A 21,519-nucleotide genomic window follows, 5' to 3' on the forward strand; every position below is an offset into this window, starting at 1 on the left:
GCCTGATACCTGATCCCATCGACACCTCATGATCATATAGGCTGGTGTGCTTCTTCCATGTTGGCTTTGTTGCTTCTCAGCTAAATGACTGCTTGTTTACCTTCAAGCCTTTAAGTCCCCAGACGCTATATCTTTTGATAACTGAGCACCATCAGCTTTCTTCACCAGCTTATGCACCCATTTTGTCTTCAACGATCATGTCGGGAAGGTGAGCATCACAGAATGCCAGGTTGTTAGAACAAAGTGTTCTTCAGTTGAGGAAGTACTTGAGTCGAGGCCTAATGTCTATTTGCAACCTTAATTCTTAACATATAGATATGAGTACATAGTTCTATTCCCTCTCATTATATATATTTATATATGTACATGCCTGTATTTAGACCTCTACAAATGTCCTTTGCCTCCTGGTTCTTTCCTCTATTTCCTTTTACTTTCCTCTTGCCCCACCATCATGTTCAGCCTTCATTCGGGTTTAGCAATTCCTTGCTGCTACATTGCCCTTGATTAAGCCCCACTAAGGCATCCAGGCAAAGCCAAATAAAACAACAAAGGAAGTCAAAAACAACAAAACAGTAACAACCAAAAAAAAAAACCAAAACAAAATAACATTAACAGAAAGCCACTGACAAAAATGGGAAAACCTATAAATAGTTCCACATAAAATTCTATTGTTCTATCCCATTGAGTGGGGTTATACAGTCATCAATGCTATCAGCTCCCTATTTTCCCCTTTACCACCCCCTCTTCCTGTACCCTCAGGAAACGGTTAGTTTTGTCACTGTTTCTGAAGGAGTATCTATCTTGGCTTTTATGTACCAAACGAGCTTACATATACAAATGTACATATGCAAATCTAACATGATTAATGAGGTAAAACAAATAAAAACCTTAATATTAAAGGGAGAAAATATTAAAGAATTGGAGGATAGTTATACGGTACTATACCCTGGATTTATCATCCCTTTCGTGTGCCTCTTCTGAGAGGAACTGTCCAATTATCTTACGAGTGGGTTTTGGGTTTTTACGACATCCACGCCCCTTCACACCGATTTGATTGCTTGGTTTGAACTTCTGATACTTATTCCCATTGACATCTCATTATCACACAGACTGGTGTGCTTCTTCCACGTGGGCTTTGTTGCTTCCCCGCTAGATGGCCACTTGTTTAACTACAAGCCTTTAAGCCTCCAGATGCTATATCTTTTCATGGCTGGGCACCATCAGCTTTCTTCCTCACATTTGCTTATTCACCCATTTTGTCTTCAGCGATCATGTCAGGAAGGTGAATATCATATAGTAGAAATGGCTTTTATTAAAAGGTGAAAATTGAGAGAAGACTTTAAAGAGGGAAAGGGACAAGATATGAAAATATGGGGGGGATCCAAAAAGTTTCATTATCTTTCAATTCCATCTTTTCCCATGAACTTTTTGATGAGAAGCAGTCTCTAAGAAAAAAGAATAATAAGTACTGAGTAGTTACAGCAGCAAGGAGGCCAATGTTCCTGAAGCAGAGTGGTCAAGATAAGAGCAGTCAGGGATGAGGCCAAAAAAGTAATGAAAGGCCTGATCTTAGAAGGCCCAGAAGGTCGCTATAAAGATTTTGGCTTGTTCTTTGAGTAAGATGTGAAGCCACTGGAGAGTTCTGAGCAGAAGAACAATAGTCTAGCATGTTTTAAAGGAATTACCCTGGCTACTGGGATGAAAGGGACTCTGAGATAAAAAAGAAAACATGGAGATCAAGTAAGAAGTGGTAGAAAGAAGAATAAAGCAGTCAGATTCTAGATATTTTAATATTTTAACAGCATTTTATGGACTGGATAGAGAAAGGCGTCTAGGCAAAAACCTCAGTTTTCTCATTGAGAAATGAGAAGAAAGGAATTGGCCATTCATGGATATGAGGCAAGATGTAAGAGGTACAGGTTTGGGAGAAAAGACCAGAAGCTTAGCTTTACATAAGCTAAATCTGAGATGCCTACTGGACATCCAGCTGCGGATGTGCACAGAGGTAACTGGAGTTACACATGTGGAAATCATCAGAAGGAGTAGACAGAGCAGTGAGGTTTGGAGCACATCACCATTAACAGGCCAGGAAAACAAGGAATCAACAAAGGAGGACTATGAAAACCAGGAGTGTGCGGTATCCTGGAAATCAAAAAGACATTAATGACTTCATAATAGCAGTTTCAGTATGGTGATAAGGTCAAATGCCTGATGGAAATGAACATGTTCAAGAAAGAGGAGAAGCAAAGAAACTGAAGACAGTAAATAAGATCAACTCCTGTCAGATGTTTTGCTGGAAGGGAAAGAATGAAATGAGATAGCTAGTGGGGAATTGGTGACAGAGTGAATTTCCTCACCAAAAAATGTTTTGCTGATGGAGAATATTCTGCTGAGAGGAAAAATGCACTGATTTGAAAGAGAGAAACGAGAATTGCTACTGACCAGTACATAGGGACATGGGTCTTTGCTGGGCACAGACCATGAGTCCATTAAACCTGTAAAGAAGTCAGAATATCTGAGTGTAGAAGCAATCAGGAAGTAGAATTAACAGATGAGCAAACTGAAGCATTGCCTTGTCCAATGTCACAGAGTGAGTAAGTGACAGAATTTGATTTGAACCCAAGACAGTGAACTGGGAAGGGATAACGATCATGGAAACTTCTGTTCAGTAAACTTTACTACATTTTAAAAACTAAAATGTCAGTAAAAGATGCAGATTTGGCAGTATCCTCCCACTTCAGCTCACAGAGTGCCAACAATTCTCCCTCTGTTCTCTCTCCATTGGCCTCCAATCACTCAGTTTCAGGTAAAGAGACAGAAGAAGAGATTCAGCACACCATGTTGTCATGAGATGCTACTGAGTTGGTTCTGAATAGTAGCAACCCCATGCACAACAGAATGAAACACTGTCTGTTCCTGCACTATCCTCACAACGGTTCTTATGTTTGAGCCCACTGTGTCCATCTATCTTGTCGAGGGCCTTCCTCTTTTACATTGCCCCTCTACTTTACCAAATATGATGTCCCTTTCCAGGGACTGGTCTCTCCTGAGAATATATGCAAAGTAAGTGACGTGCAGTCCTGCCATCCTCACTTCTAAGGAGCATTCTAGCTGTACTTCTTCCAAGACAGATCTATTCGTTCTTTTGGCAGTCCATGAAGCTTTCAGTATTCTTCAACAGCACCAAAATTCAAATGCATAGATTCTTCGGTACTCTTCCTTATTCAATGTCCCACTTTCACATGCATATGAAGCAAATGAAAATACCATAGTTGGGTCAGGCACACCTTAGTCTTCAAAGTGACATTCTTGCTCTTCAACAAATTAATGAGGTCTTGTGCAGCAGATTTGCCCAATGCAGTATATCATTTGATTTCTTCACTGTTATTTCCATTAGTATTGATTATGGATCCAAGCAAAATTAAAATGTTGACAACTTTGATCTTTTCTCCGTTTGTCATGATGTTTCTGTTGTTCCAATTGTGAGATGTTTGGCTTTCTTTACATTGAGTTATAATTGACACTGAAGGCCGAAGCCCTTGAAGTTCATCAGTAAATGTGTCAAGTCTTCCTCACTTTCAGTAAACAAGTGGTGTTATCTGCAGATTGCTGACTGTTAATAACATTTCCTCTAATCTTGATGCTATATTCTTCTTCATATAGTCCAGCTTTTCGGATTATTTGCTCAGCATACAAATAAATATGATGAATGAATACAAGCCTGTCACATATCTTTCATCCATGTGATCGGTATTCCCTTGTTCTCTTTGTATGACTGCCTCTTTTTCCTTATACAGGTTTCATATGAGCACAATGAAGTATTCTGGAATTCTCATTCTTCTCAAAGTGAGCCATAGTTTGTATGACCCATTGAACTATGCTTTGGCATAATGCCATACAAATTATGCCTTGGCATAATTAATAAAAAATGAGGAAACACTTCTTCTTTCAGCCATGATCCATCTAATGTCAATAATGTTATCTCTCATGCACATTCTCTTCTAAATCTGGCTTGATTTACTGGTAACTTCCTAACAATGTTCTACTACAATCATTGAATGATCATGGTTTTCTAATGGGTCTTTGCCCATTCCATTATAATACTTTGTCTTCTTGAGCTACCCTTAGAAATTTTCAGTTAATTCTTTTACTACATTATTTCCTCCATTTACCATATATACTCATGTATAAGCCGAGTTTTTTTCCAGCACATTTTTATGCAGTTTTTGTGGTAAAATTAGGTGCCTTTGCTGCTATTCGGGTCAGCTTATACTCAAGTATATATGGTACTTTAGCTATTCTACAATCAAGAGCAAGTTTCAGAGTCTCATCTGACATCGATTTTTATCTTTCCTTTCCGCTTTTTTAGTGATCTTTTGTTTTTTTCATGTATGATGTTCTTGGTGTCATCCCACAGCTTCAGGTATTCTGTCAGTAGTGTTCAATATATCAAACTTATTCTTGAGATGTTCTCGAAACCCAGGTGGGATATATGAAAGGTCATATTTTGGCTCTCATGGACTTGTTTTAATTTTCTTCAACTCCAAACTGAACTTAGATGTGAGCAATAGGTGGTATGTTCAACAGTTGTTCCCTGGTCTAGTTTTGGTTGAGGATACTGACCTTCTCCATTGTCTCCTCCCATAGATGCAGTCAATTTTATTTCTGTGTATTCTGTCTAGCTACGTCTACATGTATAGATTCCCTGTGTGTTCTTAGAAAAAAGGTATTTGCAGTAAAGAAGTTGCTGGTTTTGTAAAAATCTATTTTGCAAACTACAGTTTCATTTCTATCACCAAGTTCATATTTTCCAAATACTGTCCCTTCTTTGTTTCCAACTTTCACTTTTCAACTGTCAATAATTATCAATGCATCTTGAATGCACATTTGATCAATTTCCAACTGAAGATGTTAGAATTCTTTAATTTCTTCATCATTAGCTTTAGTGGTTGCTGTATATTTTTTTTTAAAAAGCAGTATTAAGTAAACTTCCCTGTGTGTGAATAGTTATTATCCTATCACAGACAGCATTGTATCTCAAGATATATATTGAAATACTCCTTTTGAAGAGGAATGTGACACCATTTCTCTTGAATTTGCCATTCCTGGTATAGTAAGCTCTCTGACTGTCTCATTCAAAATGACCAATGCCAGTCCATTTCAGCTTAGTAATCCCTAGGATACCAATCTAGATAGTTGATTTCACTTTTGATGACTTCTTGTTTTTCTAGAGTCATACTTTGTACACTCTATGTTCAATTATTCATGGATGTTTGTAGCTATTTCTTTTCATTTTGAGTCCTGCCCATCAGGACATGAGGGTCCTGCCCATCCTTGTGGCTGCTATTCTCCAGTCATATTTTGAATAACTTCCCACCTGAGGGGCTCATTACCCAGCATTTTCTAGACAATATTTTGTTGTGATTCATAAGGTTTTCTGTAGCTAGTTGACATGCAGTCCTGCCATCCTCGCTTCTAAGGAGCATTCTAGCTGTACTTCTTCCAAGACAGATCTATTCGTTCTTTTGGCAGTCCATGAAGCTTTCAATATTCTTCACCAGCACCAAAATTCAAATGCATTGATTATTCAGAAATGAACAGCCTTTTCTTTCTTTTCAGTCTATTAGTCTAGATGGTTCCGTGGGGACATGGAAGAGTGGGAGGTGGGGGAAGGGAAGTGGTGTTTGCCAACCCAGGGACAAGGGAACAAGGAGTGATTCAAAACCAGTGGCAAGGAGGGGATGGGAGTGATCAAGGGCAATGTAACTGAGAGGAATTACTGAAACCCAAATGAAGGCTGAGCATGGTAGTGGGACAAGAGGAAAGTAAAAGGAAATAGAGGAAAGAACTAGGAGGCAGAGGGCATTTATAGAGGTCTAAATACAGGCATGTGCATATGTAAACATATTTATATATGATGATGGGAAATAGATCTATGTTCATATATTTATAGGTTTAGTAGTAGGGTGGCAGATGGACATTGGGCCTCCACTCACGTGCTTCCTCAATATAAGAACACTTTGCTCGACTAAATGGACATTCCATGATACCCACCTCCCTGACACGATCGCTGAAGACAAATGTGTGCATAAGCTAATGTGGTGGAGGAAGCTGATGGTGCCCGACTATCAAAAAATATAGCACCTGGGGTCTTAAAGGCTTGAAGGTAAACAAGCAGTCATCTAGCTGAGAAGCAACAAAGCCTACATGGAAGAAGCACACCAGCCTGTGTGATCACGACGTGTTGAAGGAATCAGGTAGCAGACACCAAAGAACAAAAATCATCATTGTGTGTTCATTTTTCCCATACAAAAGCTGAAGACAAATGTGTGCATAAGTAAGCATGGTGAAGAAGGCTGATGGTGCCCGGCTATTAAGAGATATAGTGTCTGGGGTCTTAAAGGCTTGAAGATAAACAAGCGGCCATCTAGCCCAGAGGCAACAAAGCCCACATGGAAGAAGCACACCAGCCTGTGTGACCACAAGGGTTGAAGGGTTGAAGGGACCAGGTATCAAGCACCAAAGAATAATCATATCATCGTGAATGAGGAGGAGTGCAGGGTGGGGACCCAATGCCCATCTGTAGGAACTAGACATCCCTTGCAGAGGGGTCTTTGGGAAGAGACGAGTCACTCAGGGTGCAGTTGCATCGATGAAACACACAACTTTCCTCTAGCTCTTAAATGCTTTCTCCCTACCCCCACTATCATGATCCCAATTCTAACTTACAAACTTGGTTAGAACAGAGGATGTACAGTGGTGCAAATAGGAACTGGAAGCACAAGGAATCCAGGACAGATGAACCCCTCAGGACCAGTGCTAAGAGCGGTGATACCCGGAGGGTGGAGGGAAGGTGGGGTAGAGAGGGGGAACCAATTACAAGGATCTACATATAACCTCCTCCCTGGGGGATGGATAACAGTAAGTGGGTGAAGGGAGATGTTGGGCAGTGTAAGATAAGATAAAATAATAATAATTTATAAATTATCAAGGGTTCATGAGGGAGGAGGGAACGGGAGGGAGGGAAAAAATGAAAAACGAGGAGCTGATTCCAGGAGCCCCAAGTGGAAAGCAAATGTTTTGAGAACGATGAGGGCAACGAATGTACAAATGTGCTTTACACATTGTATATGTACGTATATGGGTGAAATCCAACTTCTCAATCAGGACACAGACTTATGTGGCCCATTTGACAGCTATAAAAGATGCAGTGTAGAACTGTTTCTCTATTCTTCTTCCTGCTGGCCTAGATCCTGCATCTGGTTTCTTGGGATGTGGGCCAGCTCTCTATGATATTGCTTGCCAATCCTGTGAGCTATTAGTGGCCTGGAAGGGCCTCCAAAGTAGCATCTGACCCACAGACTTAAGCTGGACTGGGTTATCTGCTTTGTGACTATAATAGTTAGGTTGTCTGTGCCAACATGGCACCTGTAAGAAGATATGGGTGCCTGTCAATCATACTGATGGTACTTACTAGTGGATGTGGCCTTCTCATAAGGAGGATCCTGGGAACTTCCTTTCTCTCTCTCTCTCTCTCTCTCTCTCTCTCTCTGTTTCACCTTCCTGTCAAAGAGCCATGCTGATACCTGTGAGAGCCCTGAAGCTGCATCTACTGCCATTGGATTCCTAGGTCCTTGCATCCACCAGCCTGTGATCGTCCTATGATCCTCTTCCATTCTGCATCACTGCCTGCTGCTGCGTGAATATGAAAAGGGACTTATGGACTAGTATCGGACTTATGGACTTTGTTGGACTGAGCTGGAATGTTTTCCTGATATACAATTGTGTCTTGATATACAGCTTTTTTTTTTACACATATGTAAGTGTCACTGGATTTGTTTCTCTAGTCAACCTGGCCTAACACAGTGATTGTGTGGCTGCTCTCTTGATATAAATTTCATTTCTTGATATATATTTATATAAAGAGAGGAGTTTATAAATGCCACTCACTGGTTTTACTTCTCTATAGAACCCAGCCTAATTCATTACCCAGGTTAGATAATCTTTCATCAAGACTCCATTCAACTCACTTAAATCTGAAAACACATGACAATTCTAATTCTTTTGTGCCATGATGGTATGTCAAGCTATGTCTCTTGGACTCTTCAATCCTCCCATAATTTTATTTTCCTAAACTCCTCAAATAATAGAAACATACAAAGAAAGATCTATGCAATTAAGAATTCTATGTTACACTAGTATACAGTTTAGCTCAATAAAAACTAAGAAAGATACCCTTCAGGAAAAAATTTAAATAAAAAATATTTTAAATCTCAAAATAAATAAATTTTAAAATTAGGTTTATTTGTAAAACAATTAAATCCAATAAATGTTTGGGATTGCAAATAATATAAAAATAGACATATAAACAGAACTTTAAAAATACAGGTAGAACTGTTTAACATTTTAAATAATCCTCTACTCTTCATATACAAATTTTCAATACAAAAACAAAAAAACATTTAAAATTCCAAATTCATCTCTTCTGCAACCTAGCAATGGGCCTATATAACACATTATCTCTAAAGTATGAATCTAACTTAGAATAAATTACTACAGGGTACAATTTTTAAATAGCACCAATTTAATCTTGACACGCTAATTAAAGAGAACTTAAAAACTACTATATTGCTCAAGTCTACCAATCCAAGATTACAACTTAGATATGTAGCTTCTCTTGTAAGAACTGTAGTCACTCAGGCCTCTGTTCATGCCCTCCCTCAATGCAAGAACACTTTGTTCTAACAACCTGGCATTCTGTGATGCTTACCCTCCTGGCACAATCACTAAAGACAAAATGGGTGCATAAGCAAATGTGGTGAAGAAAGTGGATGGTGCCCAGCTATCAAAAGATATAGTGTCGGGGGTCTTAAAGGCTTGAAGTTAAACCAGCGGCCATCTAGCAGAGAAGCAACAAGCTCACATGCAAGAAAGCACACTAGCCTGTGCGATCATGAGGTGTCAACAGGATTGGGTAACAGGCATCAGAAGACCAAAAACAAACATATTATTGAGAACGAGGGGGTGTCGGAGCAGAGGCCCCAAACCCATCTGTAACAATGGGACATGCCCTCCCAGAAGGGTCACAAGGAAGGAAGGAATCAACCAGGGTGCAATATAGCACAGATGAAACACAATATTCCTCTGGTTCCTTGAGGCTTCCTCATGCCACACTATCATGACCCCAGTCCTGCCTTTCACTGTGGGCTAGACCAGAGCATGTGCACAGGTACAGATAAGAGATAAGCGCTAATGACACAGGGAATCCAGGAATGGGAGTAGCAATGCCAGGAGGGTAGGGGGAAAGTGGGAAGAGTAGGAGAGGAAGAGGGAACCGATCACAATAATCAACACATAACTACCCTCCCACCCCCCACCCCCCAGAAGGACGAACAGCAGAAACCATGGGAGAAGGGAGACAGCAGTCAGTGTAAGGTATAAAAAATAACAATTTATAATTTATCAAGGGGTCACACAGATGGGGGGAAAGGAGCTGATACTAAGGGTTCAATAGAAAGTAAATGTTTAGAAAACAATGATGGCAATATATGTATAAATATGCTTGATACAATTGATGTATGGATTATTATAAGAGCTGTAAGAGCCCCCAGTAAAATGACCTTTTATTTAAAAAGACATTATTTTAAACAAAAAAATAGTACTATAGTCACGATATTATAATACCTCATTAATTCATTTTTAGATTAAATCAGAAAAGAAATAAAAATAGCAAGCAATATTTTTAAATGATTTACACTGACACCAAAAAAGTTCAATAATAAAGACTCAAAGGTAGAATTCAACATTTGGTTATAAACTTTAGAAAAGGGATTAACCTTAGAAGACTTCCTTCGGCTTCTTCTTGTCCAAACCACCACCAGTTTATCTGGTTGCCTGTCAAACAAGAAAAATAAGTAACTATAAGTTATTTTAAAACAAATGAAAGTTAGAACTAGTGCCTGTCATAGCTGGAGAAGTATGTGCCAACTAGGATAGGCCATGATTCTCAGTTCAGCCTTGATGTAATTTGGCAGTTTTGTAATGATGTGATCATCTTCTATAACGTGATTTGATATGATCAAACCCAGTGAGCTGCTACAAACAAAGTCAGCAGTTTGAAAATACCAGCAGGACAAAGATGAGCCTTTCCATTCCCTAAAGAGCAGCAGTCTCAGAAACCCAGAGGGGCAGTTCTACACTGTCCTAAGACTCAATAGCAGTGAATGAGTTTGGGACAGAATCCTTACTCAGGACTCAATCTTGATCAGAGTTCCTCTGAGGTGGTCTGCATTGCCATTTATCTAAAAACTCGAAACTCATAAATTCCAACTCACAGAGACTCTACAAGACAATAGAACTGCGCCCACAAGTTTCCAAGGCTGTATCTCTACAGAAGTAGAAAACCGCATCTTTGTTCCTCAGAGTGATAGTTGTTTCAAACTGCAGGCCTTAAGGTTAGTAGCCCAAAGTAACCCACTACACATCATCATTTACCTTAGAAGAGATGAAAGGAGAGAGAAATGAGCAGAGGAGGGGCCTGATCACAGAGGAGCCAGAAGAGGAGTCAGTTTTCTCCTTCACTGAAAACCTCCTAGATCCTAGAGGAAGCCTGATGCCAAGACATGTGACATCAATTTTCCAAGGGACACAAGCCTACTGAGGTTGAAAGGAAACCAGGATCTTTCTCTAGTGCTGACAGAGAAAGAAAGCATCCCCCTAGAGCGGAAGCTCTGAATTGGAACTTCCAGTCTACTATGAGAGAATAGGTTTCTATGTGTTAAAGCTATCCACTTGTGGTATTTCTATACTAGATAAATATGACTATGTTTAAAACAGTGGTTCTCAACCTTTCTAATGTTGCGACCCTTTCATACAGTTCCTCGTGTTGTGGTGACACCCCAACCAGAAAATTATTTTCGTTGCTACATCTAAACTGTAATTTTGCTACTGTTATGAATCAGGCGACCCCTATGAAGGGGTCATTCGACCCCCAAAGGGGTCACAACCCACAGGTTGAGAACCGCTGGTTTAAAAGGACAAAATGTCAACTGCATTAGAATAGTTAACATCTTATAATAAAACTCTGTAAGTTACAAATTATTCAATTGTAGATGTTGAACAAAGATGTGATATGATTTAATGACTAAGATTTCATCAACATGCTTTTCTTAAAATACCTTAGCAAGCTTCTTCATCAAGATAAGCCAAGAAAAATAAAATGCAGTTGGTAACGGTTTGAAAATGTAGAGCACACATCACATATTGTCTACAAAAATTAATAATACTTACTAGTACTTCTAAAGCACCGTTTTTTAATTTGAGGGAGAGAAGGAATCATGAAAATGACACTTCCAAACTAATTTAACTCTATACGTTATACTATTTTTTGCATCTCTGTGTCTTAGAAATAATGCTTATGGCTTTGAAAATGTTTTTATAATAATCTTTTATCTATATAAAAGTAATTCAGTACTTAAAAAATAAACAAGGTGCCTAATATTACTCTTTATTTTATAAGCTTGAAAAATTGATAAAGTTAAATAATTCATCAAAAGCTCCAGCAGAACAAACACTGGACTACAACAGGTCTTCTAGTTCTCAGACCTTTTCTTTATATTTTGCTAATATAAAGTCCAATAAAAATGATATTTTCAGCTAATATAAGGTTCCTTTGTGCTTCAAGACAGCATAATAATGTTATTTTAATTTTCACTTTAAAAATCTTAAATAAAAGGCTTTCATCAAAAAACCAATAGGTTATTCATCCTTAATCACTTTCACCACTTTCTATGCACCCTTAATTTTAATTGCCCTGGGATCCTTCACTATTAGTATATGAACTTTCTTTTCATTTCATTTACACACACACACATATACACACACACCCTTGGTGTGGTATAGTAGGTTACTTGTTGGGCTGCAGTGGTAGTTGCATAATCTGTTGTCAATTTGAGACTTTTGAGTGAAGGGGTTTTATCTGTCAATCAAGTCACAGTTTGATGACCTCACTTGGAGGTGCTAAGGAGATAAATAGCTCGCTGGAAACAGGGCACTCACTCACGCCCTGAGAGACTCTCTACTGACAAGACACATGGAGCTATGCTGATGGCGAAAACCCTATATTTGGAGAAGCCACATGGAGACCCTTGCCAGGGCTGAGATGCTTATAACACCACTGGATCCACAAGATTTCCCACCCACTGGCCTGTGATCTTCCTGCATTTGGCATCATTGCATGTGTTTCATGAGTCTGAAGAGGATTTTATAAATTGGTATCGGACATTTGGGCTAATATAGGACTTATGAACTTGATCTGGACTGGGCTGGGTGTTTTCTCAATATTCAATTGCTCTTGTATATAAAGCTCTTTCCTATACACATGTGAGTGTCTATAAATTTGCTTCTCTAGTCTACCCATACTGACACAGCTGCTAAATGTAAAGTTGGCAGTACAAACCCACCAGGCCTTCCCTGGGAGAAAGATAAAGTTTTTGGCTCCCTTAAAGCTTTATAGTCTCAGAAACTCTAAAGAACAGTTCTACACTGTCTTATAGGGTTCACTGTGCATGTGTATGGAATTAACTTCATGACAGGGGTTTGATATATATAACAATCACACACACATAAAAGGCTCCTAGCCTTAAACTCTCTACCCAATGATCTGCCTACAAACCTGTACTGACAAATTCAAAAAGAAAGTGTTTAGTTAAAAATTTTGCTGGGGAAATGTCTCAGAATGCAGCAGAGAGAAGGAATATAAAAATTGTTGAATGGATAGACTGAAATACTGTACAAACACCTAAAAGACATTCTAGAAGTTGAAAACAGTAGGAATAACAAAGGCAATACTAAACATATAACAAAAAATGCTTTAGATTTGAAGAAACATAAGCATCTTCAGAAAGTATATAAGGAAGGACAGGTTACCCATAACAAAATAATTGAACCACCATTAGCAACAATAGAACCAAAAATACAATGAAGTTAAATGCTGAAGCTGACACCGCAGAGTTTTAAACCTGTCTGGATTAGGAAGGTATGAGTCAGGAAATGTTTTATAAATATTAAGACTAAGACTTTACTAATGTATAGATCTCAGCTAAAGGAGGGCAAGAGATAGGCACAAGAAGCATAAATATGCTAACTTGTTAATGTTTATTCATTTATGTGAAAGAACTTGAAAACAAGAGAAAGCTTCCAATAATGATAATAGCTCACTAAAGTGCCATCTAAACAAATAAACACTTGTTTCTGATAGTGATGCTAACAAAAATAGTGTAAATAGGTAGAAAAATGGTGGTTATTCATCCGACACTGAGCCTAGTTCCCATCAAGTGTCAGACTTTAAAGACAGCTCTCACATAAAACCAGAAGCTTACTTTGGTAAGTCTTCCCAGAGCAAGATGTTGGGAACAGACACAGAAGTGCAAAATTATAGGTGAAACACAAGATTGTTTCTACAAAACAGCAGTGTTGACCTAAGAATCTGTCCCAGTGCAGAAGCCAAAAACATATATGCCCCCAAACGAAAACAAAACAAAAAAACCCCTTGTCCACCAAAATACAAAACAAAACCTACTGCCATTGAGTTGATTCCTTTTCAAAGAAACTCTATCGGACAGAGTAGAACAGGCTCTATGGGTTTCTAAGATGTAAATCTTTATAGTAGAAAACTTCATCTTAATCTTGAGCAGTTGGTTTCAAACTGCTGACCTTGCAATTAATAACCTACCTTGTAAGCCACAACACCACCAGGGTTCCTTTTTGTCCAAAAGAGGGCAGTAAAATTGGACAAATGACATTGAGGATAGGTAGCAGTATGGCAAAGGTAAGAGTTGAGAGGAAGATAATGACTGGTGCTCGCAGCTTAACAGGAGAGGAGGCAAGTAACCAAAAAGGTAACTACTTTGAAAGCACAGGTGGCTTGCTGGAACTTAGAACTGCCGTTTCCCATCCTATTATGTTGTTTGAGAGTCGGGGACACAAAAACAACTGTGGCGCTGGAGAAGAATATAGAAAGTATCATGGACTGTAAAAGGACAACCCAAACTGTACTAGAAGAAGTAAGGCCAGAGTGCTCATAGAGGAAAGGATGGAAAGACTTTGTCTTACGTATTTTGGACATATTGTCAGGAGAAAGATATCATGCTTGGTAAAGTGGAAAGGCAGTGAAAAGGGGGAAGGCCCTTGATGAGATGGATTGATACAGTGGCTGCATCAATGGGCTCAGGCATAGGAATAATTGTGAGGGTGGCGCAGGACCGTGCAGTATTTCGTTCCACTGTGCACAGGGTGTCTATAGGCCAGAGTCAACTTGGTGGCACCTAACAACAACTTAACAGCTAAGAGATTTGAGTCTACCCAGAGGCACCTCAGAAGGAAGGGCTGGTGGTCTGCGTCTGAAAAATGGCCAGTGAAACCTGAACACAATCCTACTTCGATACCCCTAGGGTCTCCAGGAATCGGAAATGACTCCACAGCAACTGACCCTGCCCTGACAACACTTTCAAGTGTACTTCTCCAGCTAAGATATCTTTCCTGAACTTCAAACCCAAATATCCAACAGCTTACAGGTTGTATTTATCTAACTGAAGGTATCCTGTTGGCCTTTCAAAATCAACATACTTAAAACTAAATTTGATATTCTATGTAATCTTTTCCCTACTCTTCCTACATTCCTTATGTGGGTGAATACATCATGCAGCAACCATCCTGGTACCACAGGAGACATCTAATCATCCTTGAAGTCTTGTCCCTCAATATCCACATCTATTCACCAAGTCTTCCACATTCTACTTCTTAATCATTTTCTGAATCTGTCCCCTTGTCTTAGTTTTCTAGTGCTGCTATAGCAGAAATACAAGTAGAGGGGGTAGGTCCAGGTTATTTGTATCCCTATCAATACCTTTGAGTGTTGTTCTGCATTGTAATTCATTTACTTGGAATCACTTTGATCCTTGTCTTAGTTATCTGCATTGTTATAACCAAAATGCAAGTACATAGTTTCCATAGACAGAAACGTATTATCTCACAACTCAGAAGCCTATTAAGTCAGAATGATGAGTGACAGTTCAGGGGTCCCCTTTCTTTGTTGTCTTTGGGCAAAGATCCTTGTCTCCTTTTAATATCTATGAATCCGTCATTCCTGGGATATCTACGTGTGTGTTTGCATCAATCTTCCCCTGGGTCTATTGGTTCTCAGTACAGGGACCTTGGGTTCAAAGGTTGTGCTCCACTTCCAGTTCTTCTTTCTTAGTGTTAGTAGTTGCCTCCATCTCTGCTCACATGTTCAATCTCTTTTATATCTCAAAAGAGATCGACTAAAAATACAGCCTAATCCTGTAGATTGTATCCTGCCTCAAGAACCTGTCTGTTATCCTACCCTATTAACATCACTGAGGTTAGAATTTACAACTCATAGGATAATTACATCAGATCACTAAATGAGAAAATAAGCACATAATTCTGAGAATCATGGTCTGGCTAAATTGACACTAAAATATAGTGGTGATAATTCAGTCTCTTTAATGCCTCTTATCTCAACCCCCAAGGCTAGCATCTTAGTTCAAGCCCTCAACATTTCACCTAAATTACTATACTACTCACTAACCTATTCACATATAAATTATATATGTTCTTATCTCCACACTTCCAGCCCCATCTCTCCAATTATATTTTTGCAGTACTTTTATAGAGATGTCATAACATTTAATGGGTTATCTTTGTCTTTCATGCTGTACAAGGTCCAGGATATCTTGAAAGTACTACACACTGACACTTGGAAGACAGAATACCGCCTAAGGTTTGTTAGCCATTTTAATTTCATTTGAACTTGAACTTAAAAAAATATTTTTGTTTAAATATCTTTAAACAATACCTGTGCTCTCTGAATTGTAAGAGCCCTCCATACTACCAACTGCTTTATATCTGAAAAGAAGTTTCACTCCTCAAGATGATCTAGGCCTTAGGAACGCAGGCAACACAGTACTTGAAGTGTTCAGTTACAACCTAAAGATTGGCAGTTTGCACCCACCAGTTGCCACACGATGAAAATTCAGCAGTCTGCTTCTGTAAGCATTTAGTTGTAGAAGCACTATGAGGAAATTCTACTCTGTCCTTACAGGGTTTCTATGGGTCAGAACAGACTTGATGGTTTGGTTTGGGATGGAGACCATAGTTCCATGCATTTGACTCTAACTGCTGGCATTCTGGATAACATCCATAGTCCTCAGCATAATTTATAAAACCTTTTCACCACCTGACTCCAATCTACCTTTCTGACTCCTCCTACTTCTCCACATCTTTGCATGTTATAATCTATTTTTTAACTCCCTCCGCTTCCTCCCTTTTTCTACCTAAGAAGCTGTCCAAATTCATTGCTTCTCCTGTGAAATCCAGACCATTTCCCATTTCATTCTTACCCCAACCTCGAATATCCCAAACTTTAGGCAGAGTTCAGTCGTCTACTGTACTACCAATAATTTTTTAGACACACATTTACTTTGAAACTCTACATACCCTGTATTGGATTTGACTCAGGGGCAATGAATTCAGTTTTCACTTTTATATCCTGTTTTAGAACTACTGTATATACTCAAGTATAAGCCGACCCGAATATCAGCCGAGGCACCTAATTCTACCACAAAAACTGCATTAAAAATGTACTGAAAAACTTGCCTTATACATGAGTGTGTATGGTATCTTCTGTACTAGGCTGTGCTTCTTTTTCCAGCATAGTTTACTTACTCTGTATTCCTACCTTGTAGCAAGGATCTAAGTATAGGGTTGAGGTTCAATGACTATTTCTATTAAATGAACCCTGAGTTTAATCCAGGAATTTCCAATTGATTAATTATAATTGGTGGGGTCCACATAAAGCCATTAGCTATATAACACATTCCATCTGGAGTTTATCCAAGCTTTACAGTGATCTACACATTGGAATCACCTGGAAAGTTTTAAAAACTAAACTGATGTCTACGTTCCACCGTTAGAGAATCTGATTTAATTGGTCTGATGTACATAAGTGATTTAAACGTTGAGAATTTGGTTTAGAGGGAGTGTGACATGCAATTCGCCACACTTCTAGCCTTGAAATTCAAGTGAGTCATTACATAATTGTGTTTCTCCCTCAACAACATCCCACCTAACTGCTGTTACTTCCTTTGAATAGTACCTCTTAGTACCTCTCTTCCAATAACCCATTCTGATCTCAATCTTTAGAAAAGGAAGTTTTTCCGGTCTCCTACTCCATGTGGTTTCCTAAATTATTCCAAGAGTGCAAGCAGAATATAAATGATGTATTTGAGATTGCCCTAAGAAATGGCTAAACTTATTTTGTGACTCTAAGCCATATCTCCGTTGAAATATTTTCACTAAACAAGCAAGCTACCTGATCAAGGGCAATGTAACTGAGAAGAATTACTGAAACCCAAATGAAGGCCGAACATGATAGTGGGACAAGAGGAAAGTAAAAGGAAATAGAGGAAAGAACTAGGAGGCAAAGTGCATTTATAGAGGTCTAAATACAGGCATGTACATATGTAAATATATTCATAAATAATGATAGGGAAATAGATCTATGGACATGTACATTTATATGTTAAGTATCAGGTAGGAGATGGATATTGGGCCTCTACTGAAGTACTCCCTCAATGCATGAACACTTTGTTCTAATAACCTGGCATTCCTTGACATACACCTTCCCAATACAATCGCTGAAGAAAAAAATGTGTGCATAAGCAAATGTGGTGAAGAAAGCTGATGGTGCCTGGCTATCAAAAGAGACAGCATCTGGGGTTTTAAAGACTTGAAGACAAACAAGAGGCCATCTAGCTGAGAAGCAACAAAGTCAACCTGGAAGAAGCACACCAGCCTGTGTGATCATGAGGTGTCAATAGGATCAGATATCAGACATCAAAGACCCAGAACAAAAAATCATATCAATGTGAAAGAGGGGGAGCGCAGAGTGGACACCCAAAGCACATCTGTAGACAAGTGAGACAAGTGGACATTCCCTTACAGAAGGGTCAGAAGGAAGAGACAAGCCAGTCAGGGTGCAGGATAGCACCAATGAAACATACAACTTCCTCTGGTTCTTTAATGCTTCCTCCCTCCCACTATCATGACCCCAATCCTACCTTACAAATCCAGCTAGACCAGAGCATGAACACAGGTACATATAAGAGGTGGAAACACAGGGAATCCAGCACAGATAAACCCCTTAGTACCAACAGTGAGAGTAGTGATACCAGGAGGGGAAGGAGAAGGTGGGGCAAGAAAAGGGGAACTGATCACAATGATCTACATATAACTCTCATGCTGGAGGACGGGCCGCAGAAAAGTGGGTGAAGGGTGACATCGGTCAGTGAAAGACATGAAAAAATAATAATTTATAAATTATCAAGGGTTCATGAGGGAAGAAGGGTGGGGGAGGGAAGGAGAAAAAGGAGAACCTGATACCAAGGGCTCAAGTAGAAAGAAAATGTTTGAAAATGATGATGGCAACAAATGTACAAATGTGCTTGACACAATGTATGCATGTATGGATGCATTGTGATAAGAGCTGAAGGAGACCTCAATAATATGATTTAAAATCAAAACAAAAAACCAAGCGACCTTTACCTTTACCTTCCAGTGTTCTGGAATAAAAAGTGATGCTGTTATAATGCTCAATATAAGGGTACTGAGAGTCAATTATCACTTAGTGACCATAATTAATATTTTAAGCATGCCAAGCTGTACTAGGAAAGAACCATTAAATATTTACATATGTGCTTCCAAGAGGCCAGGGGCAAAGCAACTGTGAGAGTTTTATCCAACCACCAAATGAATCTATAATTATACAAGTTTCTTTCTAAGAGTCAAAAACAACCTGGTTGAGCCATTTCAAAAGAATTCAATGTTTATATATCTCTAACATTTGTAACTCATCATCTCAGCTAATTAACCAGTAAGTCTTATATATATGCGCGCGCACACACACACACACACTTATGTTTGAGGAGGGTTGGTAAAGTTCATTTAAAAATGGAATTAAAAGACAATGGAAGTTTCCATGAACTTTTTGAAGCCCCTTAGTAATGTATGTACATGGACACACTTCCTATGTCTAAATCTATCTGAAGATTCCACTGGAAAATTTGAAGACTTTTGTTGGTTTGTTCAGAGAAGACAGTGATATCTAAAAATAAAGATGTAACATCTTTTATTCTACTGCCAGAGCCTTTAATGAAAAACTTAAATCTGAAGGTAGCAAGACTTCTCTCATAGTATGGTCCTGATGCTAAATTCTAGACAACAGGAAGGGGGAAAGGAAAGAGGGTAAAAGACAACAGTGGAGAAAGGAGAAAATTGAGTTACAATCAACTAGATTATAAAGCTGTTCACTTAGACCCAAACATACTTTTGGTCCCTCCTCTTAGACACCATCTAGAAAGAGTATATCACAGTAAGTTCTGCTTGTTTTTCTTAAATATCATGTTTTTTTAAAAGCAACTGGCTTTCCTAAGCTCCTTTACCCTTTCCTTGAAAACCTTTTCCATAGTCTCTTGTGTGTGAGATGAGACCAAAATAACCAGGAGACAAAATTTAAATTTCTCACATAAAAATTAGCCTGATAGTTCTGTGTGCAGGGCTGGCCTCAATCCCACTATGTGGACACCTTTCTCCCCTGGAAGAATGCCCTTCAGAGGACAGTACTGAAGCTCCCCCTCAGGGAAAGAAACATGTCTGATCAGAGCACAGAGGAGCAAATAAAGAGGCAAGGATAGAGAGTGGAACACATCCTGGCCTACCAAGCTTAGAGGACGATATTCCTGCTCAGAGCAGTCAATGCACAGAGAGGACTATAGGGCCAGCCCCACCACGAAACACGACATCCCTCAGTGACTCCTAGCACTACGGGGAAAACACTGGAGACACAGTGTGCGAATTGTGCCCAATCTGACCCCACCACACGGGGGTGAAACACTAAAGGCATGCAACAGAGCAGCAAGGGGAGCAAAGCAATGAAGTCCCCAGGGAACACCAAAAATAGACTTTGGGGCCAGGTCATGGCAGCCCATCAGACTTGACTGGAAAACACTCCTGAAGGTCAAAACACAGATCTGGAATTATTTATAGGCTTTTCTCTTTATTGTCGTTGGTTTTTGCGGTTTTGTTTTCTTGTGTTTTGCTCTGTCTTGTTTTTGTACTTATTATTGTCTCTGCATGTCTATCTAGATAAGATAGGCAGGATAAATAATCCAGTGGAGAAAACAAGAGGACCTATTTCCAGTGGGGGGGTTGGGAACATGCGAGAGGGGGAGGAAAGGGAGTGTCAATAAACCCAGGCACAAGGGAACAACAAGTGATCTAAAATTGATGGCAATTTTAGGGTATAGGATGCCTGGTGGGGCTTGATCAAGGGCAATGTAGCCAGGAGGAATTACTGAAATCCAAATGAAGGCTGAACATGACAGTGGGACAAGAGGAAAGTAAAAGGAAATAGAAGAAAGAACTAGGAGGTAAAGGGCATTTATAGTGGTCCAAATACAGGTAGGTACATGTATAAATATATTTTATATATAACGATAGGAAAATAGATCTATGTACATATATTTATATGCTATGGTAGCAGACGGACATTAGGCCTCTACTCAAGTGCTCCCTCAATGCAAGAACACTTTGTTCTAATAATGTAGCATTCTGTGATGTTCACCTTTCCAACACGATTTCTGAAGATAAAATGGGTGCATAAGCAAATATGGTGAAGAAAGCTAATGGTGCCTGGCTATCAAAACAAAGAGCATCTGGGATCTTAAAGGCTTGACGATAAACAAGAGGCCATCTATCAGAGAAGTAATAAAGCCCACCTGGAAGAAGCACACCAGCCTCTGTGTGTGATCATGAAGTGTTGATGGGATCAGGCATCGGGCATCAAGGACCCAGAACAAAAAATCTTATCAATGTGAATGAGGGGGAGTGCAGAGTGGAGACCCAAAGCACATCTGTAGACAACTGGACATCCCCTCACATAAGGGTCACAGGGAGAGACGAGCCAGTCAGGGTATAGTATGGCATCAATGAAACATACAACTTCCTCTAGTTCTTTAATGCTTTCACTATAATGACTCCCATTCTACCTTACAAATCCAGCTAGACCAGAGCATGTACATGGGTACAGATGAGAGCTTGCAACACAGGGAATCCAGGACAGATAAACCCCTCAGGCCCAACAGTGAGAGCAGTGATACCAGGAGGGGAAGGGGAATGTGGGGGAAGAGGGGGGAACTGATTACAATGATCTACACATATAACCCCCTCGCTGGGGGGTGGATCACAGAAAAGTGGGTGAAGGGAGACATCAGTCAATGTAAGACATGAAAAAATAATAATTTATAAATTATCAAGGGTTAATGAGGAATGGAGGGAGGGAGGGGAAAAAATAAGCTGATACCAAGGGCTCAAGTAGAAAGAAAATGTTTTTAAAAGGATGATGGCAACAAATGTACAAATGTGCTTGACACAATGGATGGA

General features: G+C 39.3%; 1 protein-coding gene across 5 annotated transcripts in view; it reads right to left on the minus strand.

Moving 5' to 3' along the window:
* EHBP1 (EH domain binding protein 1) overlaps window positions 1-21,519 on the minus strand; it is a 421,355-nt gene that overhangs the window by 284,625 nt on the left and 115,211 nt on the right. For all 5 annotated transcript variants that reach the window (XM_045294210.1, XM_004710194.2, XM_030886656.2 and 2 more), the window contains exon 3: window positions 9,837-9,894. In XM_045294210.1, coding sequence (XP_045150145.1) covers window positions 9,837-9,894 — 58 coding nt within the window. The remainder of the gene's footprint in view (window positions 1-9,836; window positions 9,895-21,519) is intronic.

This window comes from Echinops telfairi, unplaced genomic scaffold (assembly GCF_000313985.2).
Source record: "Echinops telfairi isolate 266 unplaced genomic scaffold, ASM31398v2 ScPeMD7_2573;HRSCAF=3158, whole genome shotgun sequence".
Classification (NCBI taxonomy): domain Eukaryota; kingdom Metazoa; phylum Chordata; class Mammalia; order Afrosoricida; family Tenrecidae; genus Echinops; species Echinops telfairi.